Consider the following 14,709-nt stretch of genomic DNA (forward strand, 5'->3'; position numbering starts at 1 on the left):
GTCTAGGAGAAAAACGCTTCCACAGCCAAACTGAGTTACTGATCATCCGAAACGGTTGTATGGCTGCAGTTTCAAATCGCTTCGGTGGTCCATGTGCCCAAGAACCAACTTCAAAAATAGTCTCCAGTCCATATTCAAGAATGCGCTATCTGCAGATGTACACACCCACAGGTTCTGGTATCCGCGATGGAAGGAGGGGGTGCTGGAACCAATCTCCCACGGATACCCAGGGTCAACGCTAACAACGTCCTCGCTTCCTTTTCTCCTCCTCCCACCCTGCCCCCTTCCTAGCAGTAGCAAATGCAAGCTGATCGTCACGCCGTCTCGAACACACCACCTCCCTGCATTGATGTCTGCATGCTCTGTGCTCCACCGGTCCACACCAACATCAATATATTCTAAAGTCACGGTCCCTAGACTTTGTGTACTTACATACTCTGAGGAAATTCTCAATAAATACTTTTATTTATTATTAAGCATAAGTATTCACCGGTTGATGGTGACTTAAAAAGGAAAACCATGTCCTAAAAGATTTCTTCAAAAAAAAATAATAATAATTCCTGTAACTACAACAAGAAAAGGACCAAGCACACAGAAGTAGGCACTTCTGGTCAACTTGGTTTTGGCCCTTTGCCTCCCCTCCACCACCCCACCCCCCCTTAATAAAACCAGGAGGGCACATTTGCCAGGATCTGTGGGTTTCCTAGCTTCAAGCCTTACTGCTTTAAGAAAAAAAAAAAAATGAGGTAAGAAATTCCTATCTGAAAAGTAAAACTGACACAAACCAAGACCCAGGTCTCTTCCCTGCCTGCCGAGGAAGCCGTTATTGCTCTAAGTTGGAGTGTTTTGTTTGTCTGCGTTTAAATATGTATTTGAGGTCCTTATTGCCATTCTAGCTGGCCCCAGCCAAAGAGAGATGGATGGAAGGAGCTTGGTCACCAGGCCCCCTGCAGGTCAGTCCGGACCTGCTACCCGGCCACCGGGCCCCACCCGACATGGGCTGGTGTGGGGGTGGGGGGGGGCGTTCTGAGGGTTCTAACAGCTGGGGGAGGTGGTGATGGGGCTGTGCAGGTAGGGCAGGCTGCTGGGGGCCGGGTGCACCCCCACGGAGACCGGGAAGCTGAAGACAAACTGTGATGTGGGCGTGGGGGTGGCCTTGCCCCGCTCGCGCAGGGGCCCCGACGGGCTGGCGGCCTCCACAGCGCAGGACGTGGCCAGCACCTGCGACTCGAACTGCAGCAGCTGGCCCATGAAGCTGAAGTTGGGCGAGATGATGCTCCGCCGCTGCTTGACGAACTCGAAGGCCTCCTCCAGCCGCACACGCTTCTTCATCATCAGGTAGGCCAGGCAGATGGTGGCCGAGCGGGAGATGCCAGCCTGGCAGTGCACCAGCACGCGCCCGCGGCAGTCCTTCACCGCATCTGGGGCAGAGAGCCACGCGCCCATTAGTGTCCCCAAGTCCCTGTCCTTCCCTGGGCGGGATGAGGGCGCTGTGGGGAGGATCTGAGAAGCATTGGTCGGGGCCCTCCCTCTGAACCACGGAAGGGACAGCCTTCCGAGGCTGAGGCCAGGAGAGAGGAAACCCACCAGGCCAGGGAGTGCCATCGGTTCTAGGCTATTTTGGAGACTTAACCAGACAAATGTGCCGGGCTTAGGAAATACACATGCTAAAGCCCGGTGCCAGCACACACGGAGGGGTTTTCATTTGCAGGAGCAAAAACAATGACCCAGTTCTCTCTGTGTCTTCCTCTCCACCCCTAAGTCTTATCTGCTTGGCAGGTGGGACATCCAAGGCAAAAGTTCTTGGCTCTATCAGCTACCAGTGCCTGCGGTTTGTATAAGTCCATCTTCCTACCCCTGGGCAACTCAACACCCCAACGGCCAGCCTTCCTACTGAGAAAGAGGGAAAACAGGCACCCTCTGGGCAGGGCCCTTTCTAAGTCCCTCCTTCAACACTCTAGCTCCAAGTGGTTCCTTCTTCCCTCGCTTCCTGTCTCTGCCAGCCTTGCACCCAGCGCCCCATCCCTGAACCCAGCGCCCCGGCCAGGGCCAGCCTACCGATGTACTCGATGGCCTCCATGAACCAGGAGCTGATGTCAGCCTTGTGATTGTCCTCCACTGGGATACACTTGTACTGATAGTGTCCTTCGAAGTGGTTTGGGCAGTCAGAGGAGACGTTCAGCAAGGCTGTGATGCCCAGGGCATCCAGCATGTCCCTGCGGGCCGCATGATAGGCACTGCCAAGGTAGAGGAAGGGCAGGATCTCCACCGGACCCCCCTGCAGAAGGGGAGAACAAAGGGGCCCCCCCAAACATCGTAAGTATAAAACAGCGGGGCAGAGGGCTGGGACGGTGGGACGGGCAGAGGGAGCCAGTCTGGGGTGGGGGTGCTGCTGTCAAGGGCCGTGGGAAGATGGCCTGTGGACACAGCCCCTCCAGGTCTCCCCATGTCCTGCTGGGGCTCCAGGAGGGAGTGATGCGCTCAGCGGGACCTCTCTGGCCTTGATGCTGTGCTCTGCCTTGATGCTGGGCTCCCCTCTCTGGTTCAAGCAGCCCACCTCCCCCCCGCCCGCTGTGACCAGTGAGGCAGAAGACGCAATGCTGGCCTTGTTCATCGTTTGTGATGTGAGGAGCTTACACCTGCTACCACTAAGCTACTTGCTGCAGATCAAAAACAGACGCCACAGCAACCTCAAAGACAAGAGGAGGGATCCTGGCAAAAGGAGGTTACATTGGCTTTGCTAATGACACGATTTTGAGGCGGATCAACACAAGTGGGGTTTGTGGAGCAGAGTTGCGGGACCCCATCATTTTACTCCATCTCTGTCTAAAGGAGAGGGCTGGAAGGGGCGTGCTCGTAAGAATCATAGTGGCATGAGCTGGTTTTCTTAGAAGGGTTGGTTGTCCACTGATGTTCACTTAGCATTTATGATTAGCTTGTATGGGGGGTGGACAGCTCTGCCTGTTGTAAGCCAGGGCTGGGGTCTCAGCTTCCCACAGAGCAGCCCACACACTTCTGGGCTCCTTGCTTGTCTGCACATAACTCTGGGAGCAAAGTCAGGGACTTATGTCTTTACATTCTTTTTTTAAGTAAGGGTAATGAGAGAAGGAAGGGGAAGAATTTCAAAGGAATAATGGATTCCACCTAAGGTCGCATCCCAACACTCAGGGTTCATCAATTCACCCAGCATTGAGGCCCTGAGTCCTGAGCCTCTGACAAGCAGAAGTCTGATCTCAGCCCGCACCTGGTCGTGCAGTGGGGTTCCACAGGAGCTGCAGCTCAGGTCCAAAGACTCCGCCGTGCTTGGGGGCACAGCAGGTGGGATGGCTGCCAGAGCCTTGGTCTTGGAACAGAATTCTGGGTACTCGGAGGAGAACCTCTCATAGCCACCTGTAAAGGAGAAAGATGCTCAGGTTAATGGGGTCACTGAACAAGCAGGAAACCAAACCAGGGGAGAACTTGAACCCTACGCTTCACAGAGGAGAGCTGTTGGGAAGCTAGGGCTGGTTGCACCTATATTGGCCACTGGGTGGCGCTGTGGGCCCAGAGATAATGGCTAAGGAGCCCTTCTTCCAGAGATGGGGAGACTGCCTTGGGGAAGAACGCATCCTAAAGCTGGAAGAAAAGCTTTAGGGACAAGACTTCGGTTTAGAATGCAGATACACAAAGGAGGATGTGCAGGGGGAGATGAAGAAGGAATGCTTTCTTTACAGTGATGACAAAGAAAGAGGGAAGAGCCCCTAGGGGTTTCCATGAGGCCACAATTGAGTCCTGGGACCCACAAAGATGTCTGTCATCCCCCACCTCCAGCTCTTCTTTTAGAGAGGTTCTCCAGTGTGGGAAAGAATAAAAAAAACTATTATCCTGGCACCAGCCCTTCTGGACCTCAGCAACAGAACAGATGCCAACCACACAGCCTCATGAACATCTGTTCCATCAACAAGGGGCCAAAACGAGAGGAAACGGGCTTAAATCTAAACAAATCCCTCTTGCCTCATCCAGGTTTGGGGCACGGGAGGATTTCCTGACCTGAGAGTTGCTAAGCCCTGGAATGGTTCTCTGCGGAATCATCTTCCGGGGAAGGGAGGTCGTTTAAGTAAAAGGAGACCAATGGCCAACTTCTGTGGAGTAGCATTAGTGGCACTCAGTCAAGGGCGGCTGCGCAGGGGTGGGCAGAGACGCAGGTGGAGGCGGGCAGGGAAACACACCAAGAGGAGACAGTTGGCCTGTGTCTCTGATTTTCTTGTGCACTCTGGGACTTTGCTTTTCGGGAAACCTACCATCTATTATTGTCAAGGTTTGGCCCTGCTTGTTTTTTTGTTTTTTTAAATTTTTTGTTGTTGTTGTAGGTTTTTGTTTTGATGTGGACCATTTCTGGAGTCTTGACTGGATGTGTTTGGGGGGCTTCCCAGGTGGCACAGTGGTAAAGAACCTGTCTGCAGTGCAGGAGACGCACGCAGGTTCAATCCCTGGGTCAGGAAGATCCCCTGCAGGAGGGCATGGCAACTCACTCCAGTATTCTTGCCTGGAGAGTCCCACGGATGGAGGAGCCTGGCCAGCTACAGTCCACGGCGTCACAAAGAGTTGAACACAACTGAGCATGCGTGCACTGCCTCTGTTCTGTGTTTTGGTTTCTCGGCCCTGAGGCACGTGGGATCTCAGCTCCCCAATCAGGGGAATCACACCTGCGCCCCCTGCACTGGAAGGTGACGTCTCAACCCCTGGACCAAGAGAGAAGACCCCTGCTTGTATTTTTATTTTGCAGTTTCTATTCGACCAATAAGAGATTATAAATTAACTCAGTAGGGTCTGCAGGCTGTGGAACAACCGCTCAACGGATGGTCACGTAGGCAGCTGGCCCTTTACACCTTTATGACTAAGCGACAGGGTGGGTGCCATTGCTCTCTATCCCTACCATTCAAAGCAGTTTTCCAACATGTGACGGTTAGTCAATTCCTTGACACCACCACTTCGGAGGGGAAAGAAAATGATCGTTTGCCACATCATAAGGCTTCCAGGAACAGGGCAGACATTTTTTCCTCTCTGAGCGGGAGGCTCCTGGTTTCCCTCCCCCAGGCTATAAATGGCCATTTCTCTGGTCACAGGCCCTGGCTCTGCTGAGTCATAATGACCAGACTCCCTGGAGGGAAAACCTGCTGGAGGCCCAGTCCTGCCCTCTTCAGAGGTGCTACGGGCCTGAGTGGACCTCTTGTCAGGAGCAGCCCTCCCTTTCGCCTATAAACCTGCCAACGCTTCCGCCCCAAACGGAGGCTATAAGCAATGAGAGCCGGCAAGTGCCTTTAGCTGAAGCCCCTGTGACAGGCCTCTGAGATGGAAACTTCAGGAAATGCTGCCCTTTGGAGAAAATAAAAGGAGAAGTGGGTCGTCTATATGAAATACCATCACTTGATGCTTTGTAATTCTAGAGGATCTGAAAAATTGAGTGAAAGGATCTGTGTGTTTATTACATAACTTGAACATTAAAATACATCTCAAAGAGATGCATGACGTTGAGGGGTGCCCTCCAAAAAGCTCATCACCTGGATGGGCAGGCCAGCAGAGTCACAGGCAGGTCAGGGCAAAGCTCCAAGGTCATAGAGAAGCAGTAGCCCTTAGGGCTGAAGGAGCCAAGGAACCTCAGTGGTAGAAAGAACGTACTTCCCGTTGCTGAGAAGGCACGGACCAGGGCACCAGACGGAAGGGAAAGAGACTCGTCTTTGCAGTCAGCTCTGAGTTGAAATGCCAGCCCTGTGAATGAATCATAGGCTGTGCAGCCTGGAGACATCACTGAACCTCTCTGAGCCTCCTCCTCATTTATAAAATGTAATGAAACTTCCAGGCCGGGAGTCCGGGAGTCTCTGGTGGGGACTGACTGGAACAGCCAGTGTGCTGTGCCTGGCCCCAGGGAGACACGCAATGAACATTTCCTTCTTCGGTACCTAAGGGGACTCCAGCTTCACTGGCAACTTCTCACACTTTCTCCTCCTGGGCTTTCCTTCTTTTTTCCAGTGGGCATCTGGAGAGCTGGTAGTTAGGCAGCAGAAGAACAGGTACCAGGCACTTCCTGCGTCCCACGTCCCCTGCCCAGTCAAGGACATCTGCTACCTCCAGGGCTGACCATCAATCAATCCCCAGGGAGCAGCAGAACCCTGGAGGGGTCCCCAGCCTGCAGCTGACCCTGGGGGTGTGGCCGGTGTGGGGAATGGGAGAGGGTGCAGGTGGGCCCAGAGACCAGACCAGGCTTGAAGGGGGGGCTCTCTGTCATCTCCCCAAGGCTGCACGTAACAGGACAGAGAGATAGTAGTGGTCAGGAAAAGGCACCATTACAACAAAGCAGCAAAATGATTACTGCAAAGTTCTTTCGCTCTGGAGACAGGAGCAAAGGGAGGGTGGTGTCCCTGACATGGGAGCAATGGAAAGGATTTCCCTCCGGAGCCATCACTAGCTTTGGGGGGATCTGTGACTGGCAGTTACAAGAAGCATCAGCAAAGGACCTCCTTCTGGGGCCCAGGAGCTGCAGTCAGACCAGGACCTCGGATGAGCAGAACACACCCTCGTGGGGTCGGGAGCTCCTGGGTGATGCACTGCAGATACAGGAGTGCAGGTCAGGGGCCATTCAGTCCATGCCGCACAAGGTCACACTCCGATCCAGGTTAATAAAAATGACAGACCCTCTTAAAAGGAGATGTTCATTATGTGTCAGGCTCTTCCCACCCTGGTATCCAACCAGCAGCCCTGGAGGAAGACGTGTCAAGCCCCAATTTAACAGAAGAGAAAACTGAATTGCATGGCGGCCCCCAAGTAAGGGCATTCAGCCCACAGCGGCTGCAGCTGCCACTATGTCACTTAAGTTGTGTCCAACTCTGTGCGACCCCATAGATGGCAGCCCACCAGGCTCCCCGCCCCTGGGATTCTTCAGGCGAGAACATTGGAGTGGGTTGCCATTTCCTTCTCCAATGCATGAAGGTAAAAAGAGAAAGTGAAGTGGCTCAGTCGTGTCTGACTCTTAGCGACCCCACAGACTGCAGCCCACCAAGCTCCTCCGTCCATGGGATTTTCCAGGCAAGAGGACTGGAGTGGGGTGCCACTGCCTTCTCCAGAAGGGGCCTCAAAGTCACTTGGAACCTGGTCATCAGGAGCCTGTCCTGGTGCTTGCCCACCGCTGCTCCTCCAGTGACCCTTCTCTAAGGGCTGGCCCCCCTCAGTGGTTCATCACTCTAGGAAAGAATTTTGATGCAGAAATAAGAAGGTGAACAGGGCACTGCTGACATTTCACTGGACTCTGCTTCTCTCCAATGCTTTTCGAACTCCAGGTAGTTATGGAGGAGTCCTGACCAGCATCTTTTTTTTTAATTTAATGAAACAGAATAAAACCAACCTGCATTTATAGAGGGTATGGTTTCATGGCACTCTGGTTTCACAGTGATGGTCCCCATCACAGGGACTCCCCTGGCACTTAAAGGCACTTGCTGGCTCTTCTCCCAGACTGTACACAGCACGTGCTGCAGTGAGGCAGGAGCCCAGTCGAGGGTGACAGACACCTGGCCAGGCCGTGAGCTGCTGCAGGACACCACTCAAGTCTTACATCTCTTGGGGGAAAGTGTGTTTTAAGAGCTCAAATTATGTAATAAACACATGCATCATTTCACTTTTTAAAAAAGGTCAGCTCCTCTAGAAGTATATAGAGAAGCCCTATACTAGGTCCTGATGGAAACGAAACTCAGTTTCTTACGGAGGGCGGCAGTGAAGATGACTGTTCCCAGCCTCTCTCCTCAGTGCCTGCCTCCCCAGCTCACATCTGTGCAGGTACCTTAGCCACGACCCTTTCAGCAAGAGCGAGATTTACTTGTATTTTTTCATCTCTGACCACATCCTGCAGCATGTGGGATCTTAGTTCCCCGACCAGGGATAGAACCTGTGCTGCCTGTACTGGGAGTGCACAGTCTTAGCCACTGGACCACCAGGGAAGTCCCAAGAGCTAGATTTCAACCTCCAAGCTTTATCTAGAACTCATGCGAGGAAAAGTTTATTGCCACTGTAGACACGGCGGAGTGGGATGGGGGAGCTTCCATCCTGGGGCCTTGGAGCTATGCGGGGTGGGGGGCGGAGGCAGACGGGTGTAGAGAAGCCCCAGCTCTGACTGGGGGAGCTGGAATAGACACATCCCCTCCTAAGCCCCGTTTTCCACCCTCAGAATGCAAGGACTCCAGACGCTATTATCTCGAAGTTCCAACATTCTGTGCTCCTAACTGGTCATGAACTGACTTGCCGACTACCAACTGACAGCAGGTATATTTCCATCAGACCTGTGTATTTCCACCTTCTGAACACAATCTCACAACACATTCGCCAGTGAATTCCCACCGTTTTTTTTCCTTACGTCCTGTCGCATGTAATTTGGTAACAGATATGCTGACTAATTTTGACCTGTTTTTCCCATGTTCTTATTTAATAATATACCTTCTAGCCTTAAAGCTCTCATTTTCTCATCTTAATTTAAAAACCGGAGCGTCGGGGGGGGGGGGGGGGGGGGGGCGGGGCAGAAAGGACTATAATTTTCTACCCAACTTCCTTGAGGAATAGCTACGCCTACGGTTCAACTTGGTGTTCTTTTCGTCTTCTCACAGGGACAGCGAGGCAGTTTTCAAAGTTGACAGAAACTGTGAAACTGGCTGGCCCCCTGCTCATGCAGGCGGGGCGGGGGAGATGTGAGAGAAAGTCCTTTGAAAGGGCAGGCTGCTGCAGTGCCCGTCAGCACTGCAGGACTCTTAAAGGGGTCTGTGATGGGAAGGACAGCCTTTTGGTGGTGACGATGATCGCGGCTCTTAACGTGGCTGCCACTTTTTCCCTGTTACCCTCTCTACACTCACAATATCAACCTGTTCACAAACAGGGCTCATGGCCTTGCTGTCCTGGGACGTCTTATCAATATCAAGCAAACAGCAGGCAAAGTCTGGGGACATCTGAAGGTCCTTTGGCTTTGAGAACTTCCAAGACTTCTGGTTTACATATATGGGCTCCTCACCTCGGGGTTACTGGCTGAGACCTCCGGGTCCTGGGTCTGACACCTCTGGTGTCCCAGGCAGCTGGCTGGACACCCGAGGTCACACTCGCGGCTGGATCTCGTTTGCAGCCCCTCCCGGTCCTTCTCTGCCATCTGCTCCCTTCAGCAATCTGGCTTCCATCTAGTCTCCATTTCTTCCTCCCCAACTTCCTCTTTGTTAAACGGAAACTGCCTTCCAGGGAGGAAACCAGCTATCTGGTTTCGGATGTTCTGATTTTTTTAAAGGAATTCCTTGGCTCTTTAAAAAAGCCACCCTTTCTCCTCTCTGAGTTCTCTGTGCAGCCCACCTTGGGGAAGGGCAGCCTGCCTTTCCTATAAGCATCCAAGACAAGCCCAAAGGAGCTGAGATGGACTTCCTGACAATAAGGCTGTCACTCTCAGTTGACACCTAGGCCCTGTCTTTAGTTGCTTTTGTGGACTGGAACCATCCAGTGCAGATGATGCAAAGAGTAGTGACTTTGCCTCATTCTTTATAATTCTTTAAAGTCTCACACCATGGGTTAGGAATTTCCCTTAAGACCTACCTTTATTTTTATATTTCTAATTCTAACAGTTCTCCGCTGTCATGGGTATTGTGTCCTGTATGCAAGGAGAAAAGCCATTCTTTTTGCCTTTGGGTGAAAGAGCTGCCCTTAACATCCCCCAGGACTCTGCCATTTGGTGCCACTGACCTGGAAAGGAGGATGGGCAGGGCAGATGGACACAGAAAGAGAAAAGATGGAACACAGCCACCTGACCTCTGCCCATAGCTCTCAGGATGGGCCTCAGTCGCTGATCACACGGAAGCTATCATGTCAGGTCTCTACGATCAGGCTTGGGGACTGTCGGGTATGTGACTGCCAACCTGGAAGGAGAAGCTGCAGTATACTGATCTTCCCAATTTCTCAAAACAGCTCCAGGACGGCTTTTATATCAGAACTTGAGTAAGAACTGACAAAGGTCGCAGGCTGAGAAGAACTTTAGACAGAAGAAAAAGTAAGATAATGTTTTTATACCTGAAATCTTCTGTGTAACAGACTGATCTCTTGTTGGGGGGATGTGGGAAGTAAAGAATGACTTCTATTAAGGTACGAAAATGCTTTTTTTGTCTTTCTCTACTGGGCGGAAGGGGTCTAAAACCCTAATCTAAGGATCTATGAAGGAAAGAGAAAGGGATTTCAAAAGAGATATGTACTATAATTAAATCTGAAAAGCTGAAATCTCTAAACTGTCCCAAAATGCCTTACAGCGTTTTCAATAAAACGAGTTTTACCCCAGTGGGAAGATTAACTAGCCAAAGGACCAGAAAATGTAGTGATTTGGGTTACTGCTTTTAGCAAACCTTGAGTATTATTAGGAATTGTAAAGGCCAGCTAGCATTGCCTTAATCTTAAGTAAAGCTATGAATTCTTGCCTGTGGTATTAGTTATTAACTACCTGTAATATAACCAACTGCCCTTCAAAGTGGCAGAAATAGAAAAATCTGCTGTTTAAACCCAGTTAATTGGTAAAAGTCATAGCTTGTGACCAGGAAGGGTAATAGAACCTCTGAAAATATCCGGCTGTATTTCCTGTCCCCCCAGGATGGCAGATATCAACAGTTTTCCACGGCTTAATGTCTGACCACTTTTACTGCACATCCACCACCACACATGAATGGATGCACAGAAGGCCCCACTGGCTGCAAAATAAAAGGAACAAATTGGGGAGGGAGGAGAATCATCCAAATTACCCAACACCTAATCAATTCAGGTATTTAATAAAGATAAATCTAAGGGGCTTGTCTCCTCCCGTTTCCCTTTAGTTTCCTGCCCCCAGGGCCTCCTGCGAGGAACCCACGTTTCCTGCTGTTCCGCTGGCGTCTGCACTGTCCGCCCCCAGGCGCATCTCCCCGCAGCGCCAAAGGAGCCCATTTCCTTCTGCCCTCACTGGGGGATTCCTTTGCAGGGGAAGGCTAGGAGAAGGAAGAGGAACTGTGTGAAGACCGCCTCTGTTTAGCACCTAAATGAAAATAAGCTGAGCTGAATAGTATTTGAACCAGTTAACCTCAAAGATGTTCTATCACCACTGCAGAACAAGCTGGAAGGAGATACCCTCCCTCTTTAGGCGGCGGTTGCGTCCAAAGGCAGGCTCCCTTTGCCTAGAAAGACCCAGCTGAACCTCTCCTGGCCCCTCCCGGGAGGGCCTGTAAAGAAAAGTTGGACCCCAAGCCCAGGCCATGCCCTCCCCAGCTCAGAGGATGCGGTCTTGGAGAGGCAGCGAGCGGTCCGCCCCTGCGCACGCCGGGTGAGACAACAGGAGGCAGTGCAGGCCTCGGGAAGAAAGAGCCCTTAAAGCGCTCCTTTTCCTTCGGCCAGGCACCTCGCCAACCGCCAGGGGACTGCCGACCCTACAGACCAGCATTTGCCTCGCGCCCGGCGGCCGGCCCGCGGGGCGGCTCTCGGTACAGATCTGGCTACGGGCTCTCCCGGCGGGATTCGGGGGAACCAGGCAGGTGCCGTGAGCCGGAGGAGGGAACCTTAAAAATCTGCTTCTCTCGCCGGGAGCCGGGCCTCAGTGCGCGCCCGGAAACCCTAGGGCGGTCCTCTCTGGATTTCTTCCAGGAAAAAAAGAAAACAAAACGAACCCAGACGCCACGTGCGTCCGCTCCGCCTAGAGAAGGGTCCCAGGTTCCGAGGCCGAGTAGGCAGGCGTGCGATCGAGGTCCAAATCCAGAGTGACCGAGGTGAGCAGAGCTCGGAGGACACCGCGGCCAGCCCTGGCCACTCAAAGGGGCTTTCGTCCTAGAGAAATTTCTCTCACTGTCCTTACGTGCGCCAGCACCACGCAGAGGAGGACGAGCGGCGTGCTCAACCGCGGGGACCCCATCCCCGCGCTCCACCCGGTCCGGGGCCGCCGGGCTCCCGGCGCACCTCGGCGCCCGGGGCCCCTAGGCCCCTGCGCCCAGGTCGCCTCGCTTAGCGCCTGGTCCTTCCGGTGCAAGGCCCTTCCTGGCACTTTCCCTTAAAGCGCTAGGAGGAGAAGGGAGGAGCGCTGGGCCCAATCAGAGGTGCCAGAGGCCGCCCTCGCGAAGAAAGAAAAATCAGCAAAATCGCCTTAGTGGTTCAACCAAAGGTCAACAGCAGTATTTCCCCAGCAGCTGACAGGTCAAATGGCCAGGAAACAACTGCCGAGAACAAAGCCCCCCGCTGTTCACAGGGGCCAGCCCGACCCGCCGGCACCGAGCGGTGTGGTCGTGCCTTTTGGAAGGGGCGGTGGGGAGAGGTTTCCGCCGCCGCACCTCCCGCCCCATCTCCCTTCCTCTCTGGTGAGCCGGTCCGGAGAGGAAGGGCAGGAGGGAAGGGGCTGGGGACGCCGGCAGGGAAAGGGGCGGCCCTTTGATGGCGGGGGTACGAAACGCCTCCCTCGGGTCCTGGGGCGGCCAGGACCCGCAGCGGGGTAAGGAATGCACGGAATGCGGCGCGGGTGGAAGGGGCGCAGCGCCGCAGGGCCCCAGCGACTCGCCCGCTCCCGGCCTGGCCGGGCAGGTGCGGCCTGCGCCCGGGTCCTTCCAGGTGCTTGGGTAGCCTTCGGCCCTTTTGGAGTTTTCGACTTGCAGATTTGATAAGATCTCCCCTTCCCTAGAGTTTCGCACTTAAGCACGCGCGGCCATCTGACAGTCTTGAGTCTGAACAAAAGGTCGTTACTTCTCAGCTACCTTCATTTAAGAGGCCCCATCCCGCTTGGCGACACCCTCAAATACTCGGACCTCCCGCCTCCGTCTCCGGAGCCTAGGTCTAGCCCGAGGCGGGAGGGTTTGGCCACCCTTCCTGGTGGAGCTCGGAATTGGGCAGCAGGAGAGGAGATATGGATTTACTCCACACCAAGCCCGCAAGCTGATCCTCGATTTTGCATTTATGAACGGTTGGTTTCCAGCAGGAGCCGCAGAACCGATCACACCCTAGCGCTCACCCCGCCCCCCTTCCCTCTCTTCCCCACGTCTCGGAATCTCGTAATCGGATTCGGTGCGGGACCCGGCCATGCCAAACCAACAGGCCTAACCTATCCCCCACCTCCCGTGTAGTGGCACTTGAGAGCACTTCCCTGGACTCGAAGGTGGAAAAGCTGCTGAGTCGCTTCTCCCGCAATGCCAGACCGTTAGTGGATGTAAACAAATGCAGAATCGCCGGGAAGGGTCTGGAATTGCAGGTGACTGAGCCCTCACCGTCTCTGAGGACTTCAGGAGCTCGCGCTTGCACACAAACGCACAGAACCCTTGCACACCAGCGCGCACACCAACACGCACAAAGCGTTTGGGGGGCATCCCGCAGCCACGAGTCCCCCCCCCCAGGCACCTCTTCTCCTGCCCACTAACGCGCAGGCCGCCCAGCCCCGCCACACCGACCCTCCAGCTCGCGCCCAGCGCCCGCGTTTACCTTTCAGTAGGCAGATGTCGGTGCGCTCGGCGTTGCGACGCAGCGCCTGCACCACCAGCGACACGGTGCTGTCCTCGCGGAGGCTCTCGGCGCGCGGGCTGCGCTCGTCGTAGACGATGACGGCGGAGTAGAGGCCGGAGCGCAGGCGGGCGCGCACCTCCTCCTCGGCGGGCAGGATCTGCTCCAGGCTCACAGAGCCCTTAGCCCGCCGCCGCACAATGGTGTTGCAGCGCACGTTGACCGAGCCTCGGATGTAGCCCGCGCTGTGCGCCAGGAACGGTCTGCAGTCCAGCAGCAGGCACTTGCCGCCGCTCAGCAGCCCCAGGGCGCCGTGGCTGCCGCTGCCGCCCGCGCCGCCGCCGTTCTCGTCCCGGTTCATCAGCCTTTTGAGCACGCTGCAGTCCATCTCCCGCAGCTCGTCCACGGTCACCATGGTCGCCGGGAACCGCGTCTGTTGGACACGCAAGGAGGCGAAGGACGCCCGGGCGAGCTGGGCTCCAGGAAGGGGTGAGCGGGGGGCTACGAAAGGGCGCGCGCGGGCAGAAGCGGCCTCAAACTTGGCCCCTAGGGGCTCTCACTGGCGAACCTCTTCTCCCGGCTTCCCCTTTCTCCCGCAGCTTCTCAGTTACATAGCAGTCCGGGCGGCCTCGGGCGCCGGGCAGCACGATGGCAAGGGGGAGGTGGCAGTGGAGTAGTGTGTTTACGGGAGAGGTACGAGGGCTCCCTCCTGTTGTCGCCTCTATTGTATTTTGCCCGTTGCGCTGCCGTTCCGGCCGCGGTTCCCCCACGAACTGCCGGAGCTCCGCGCTCTGCCCCAGCCAGAGTTTCCTCTCCTCCGCGTATAGATTTATTAATGTTCCTCGGCTCTCGCGCGGGAGGGGGCAGATGCATTACTACCTCGCGAGGCTCCGCCTCTTTCCATTCTCGGCCGCGAGCCCTGCCCCGCCCCCCGCGCCCGCGCCCCGCCCCCTGGCGGCTCCCCCCGCCCCTCCGGCCCCACCTCCTCCGCGCGCCCCAGCGAGTGAATGGAGTGCCGGCCGCTCGCTCCTGGTCACGGGGACGCGACGTCACAAAGAGCGGAGTAAACAGGGCGCGCGGCGGTCGCCGCCAGGCCCATTCATAAAACCGAGACCTAGAGGAAGAGGGAGGAGGCCTCCGACCCGCTGGCGAGCGGCTGCGCCGGGACTTTGTGAATGGAGCGTGGCGGCGCCTCTCCCCTGCCTCCGCGCGCGTCCAGCCCGACCCGAGTTG

General features: G+C 55.1%; 1 protein-coding gene across 1 annotated transcript; it reads right to left on the minus strand.

Annotated features, from left to right (window-relative positions):
* Nucleotides 1–1,035: 1,035 nt before the first annotated feature.
* Nucleotides 1,036–13,891, minus strand: DUSP4 (dual specificity phosphatase 4). Its single transcript, XM_052661494.1, has 4 exons — nucleotides 13,459–13,891; nucleotides 3,245–3,390; nucleotides 2,059–2,278; nucleotides 1,036–1,421 (listed from the first exon to the last, which is right to left on the minus strand). Exons 1-4 carry the CDS (start codon nucleotides 13,889–13,891, stop codon nucleotides 1,036–1,038), a joined length of 1,185 nt encoding a protein of 394 aa, XP_052517454.1.
* Nucleotides 13,892–14,709: the final 818 nt, after the last annotated feature.

This window comes from Budorcas taxicolor, chromosome 24, assembly GCF_023091745.1.
Source record: "Budorcas taxicolor isolate Tak-1 chromosome 24, Takin1.1, whole genome shotgun sequence".
NCBI classification, from domain to species: Eukaryota; Metazoa; Chordata; class Mammalia; order Artiodactyla; family Bovidae; genus Budorcas; species Budorcas taxicolor.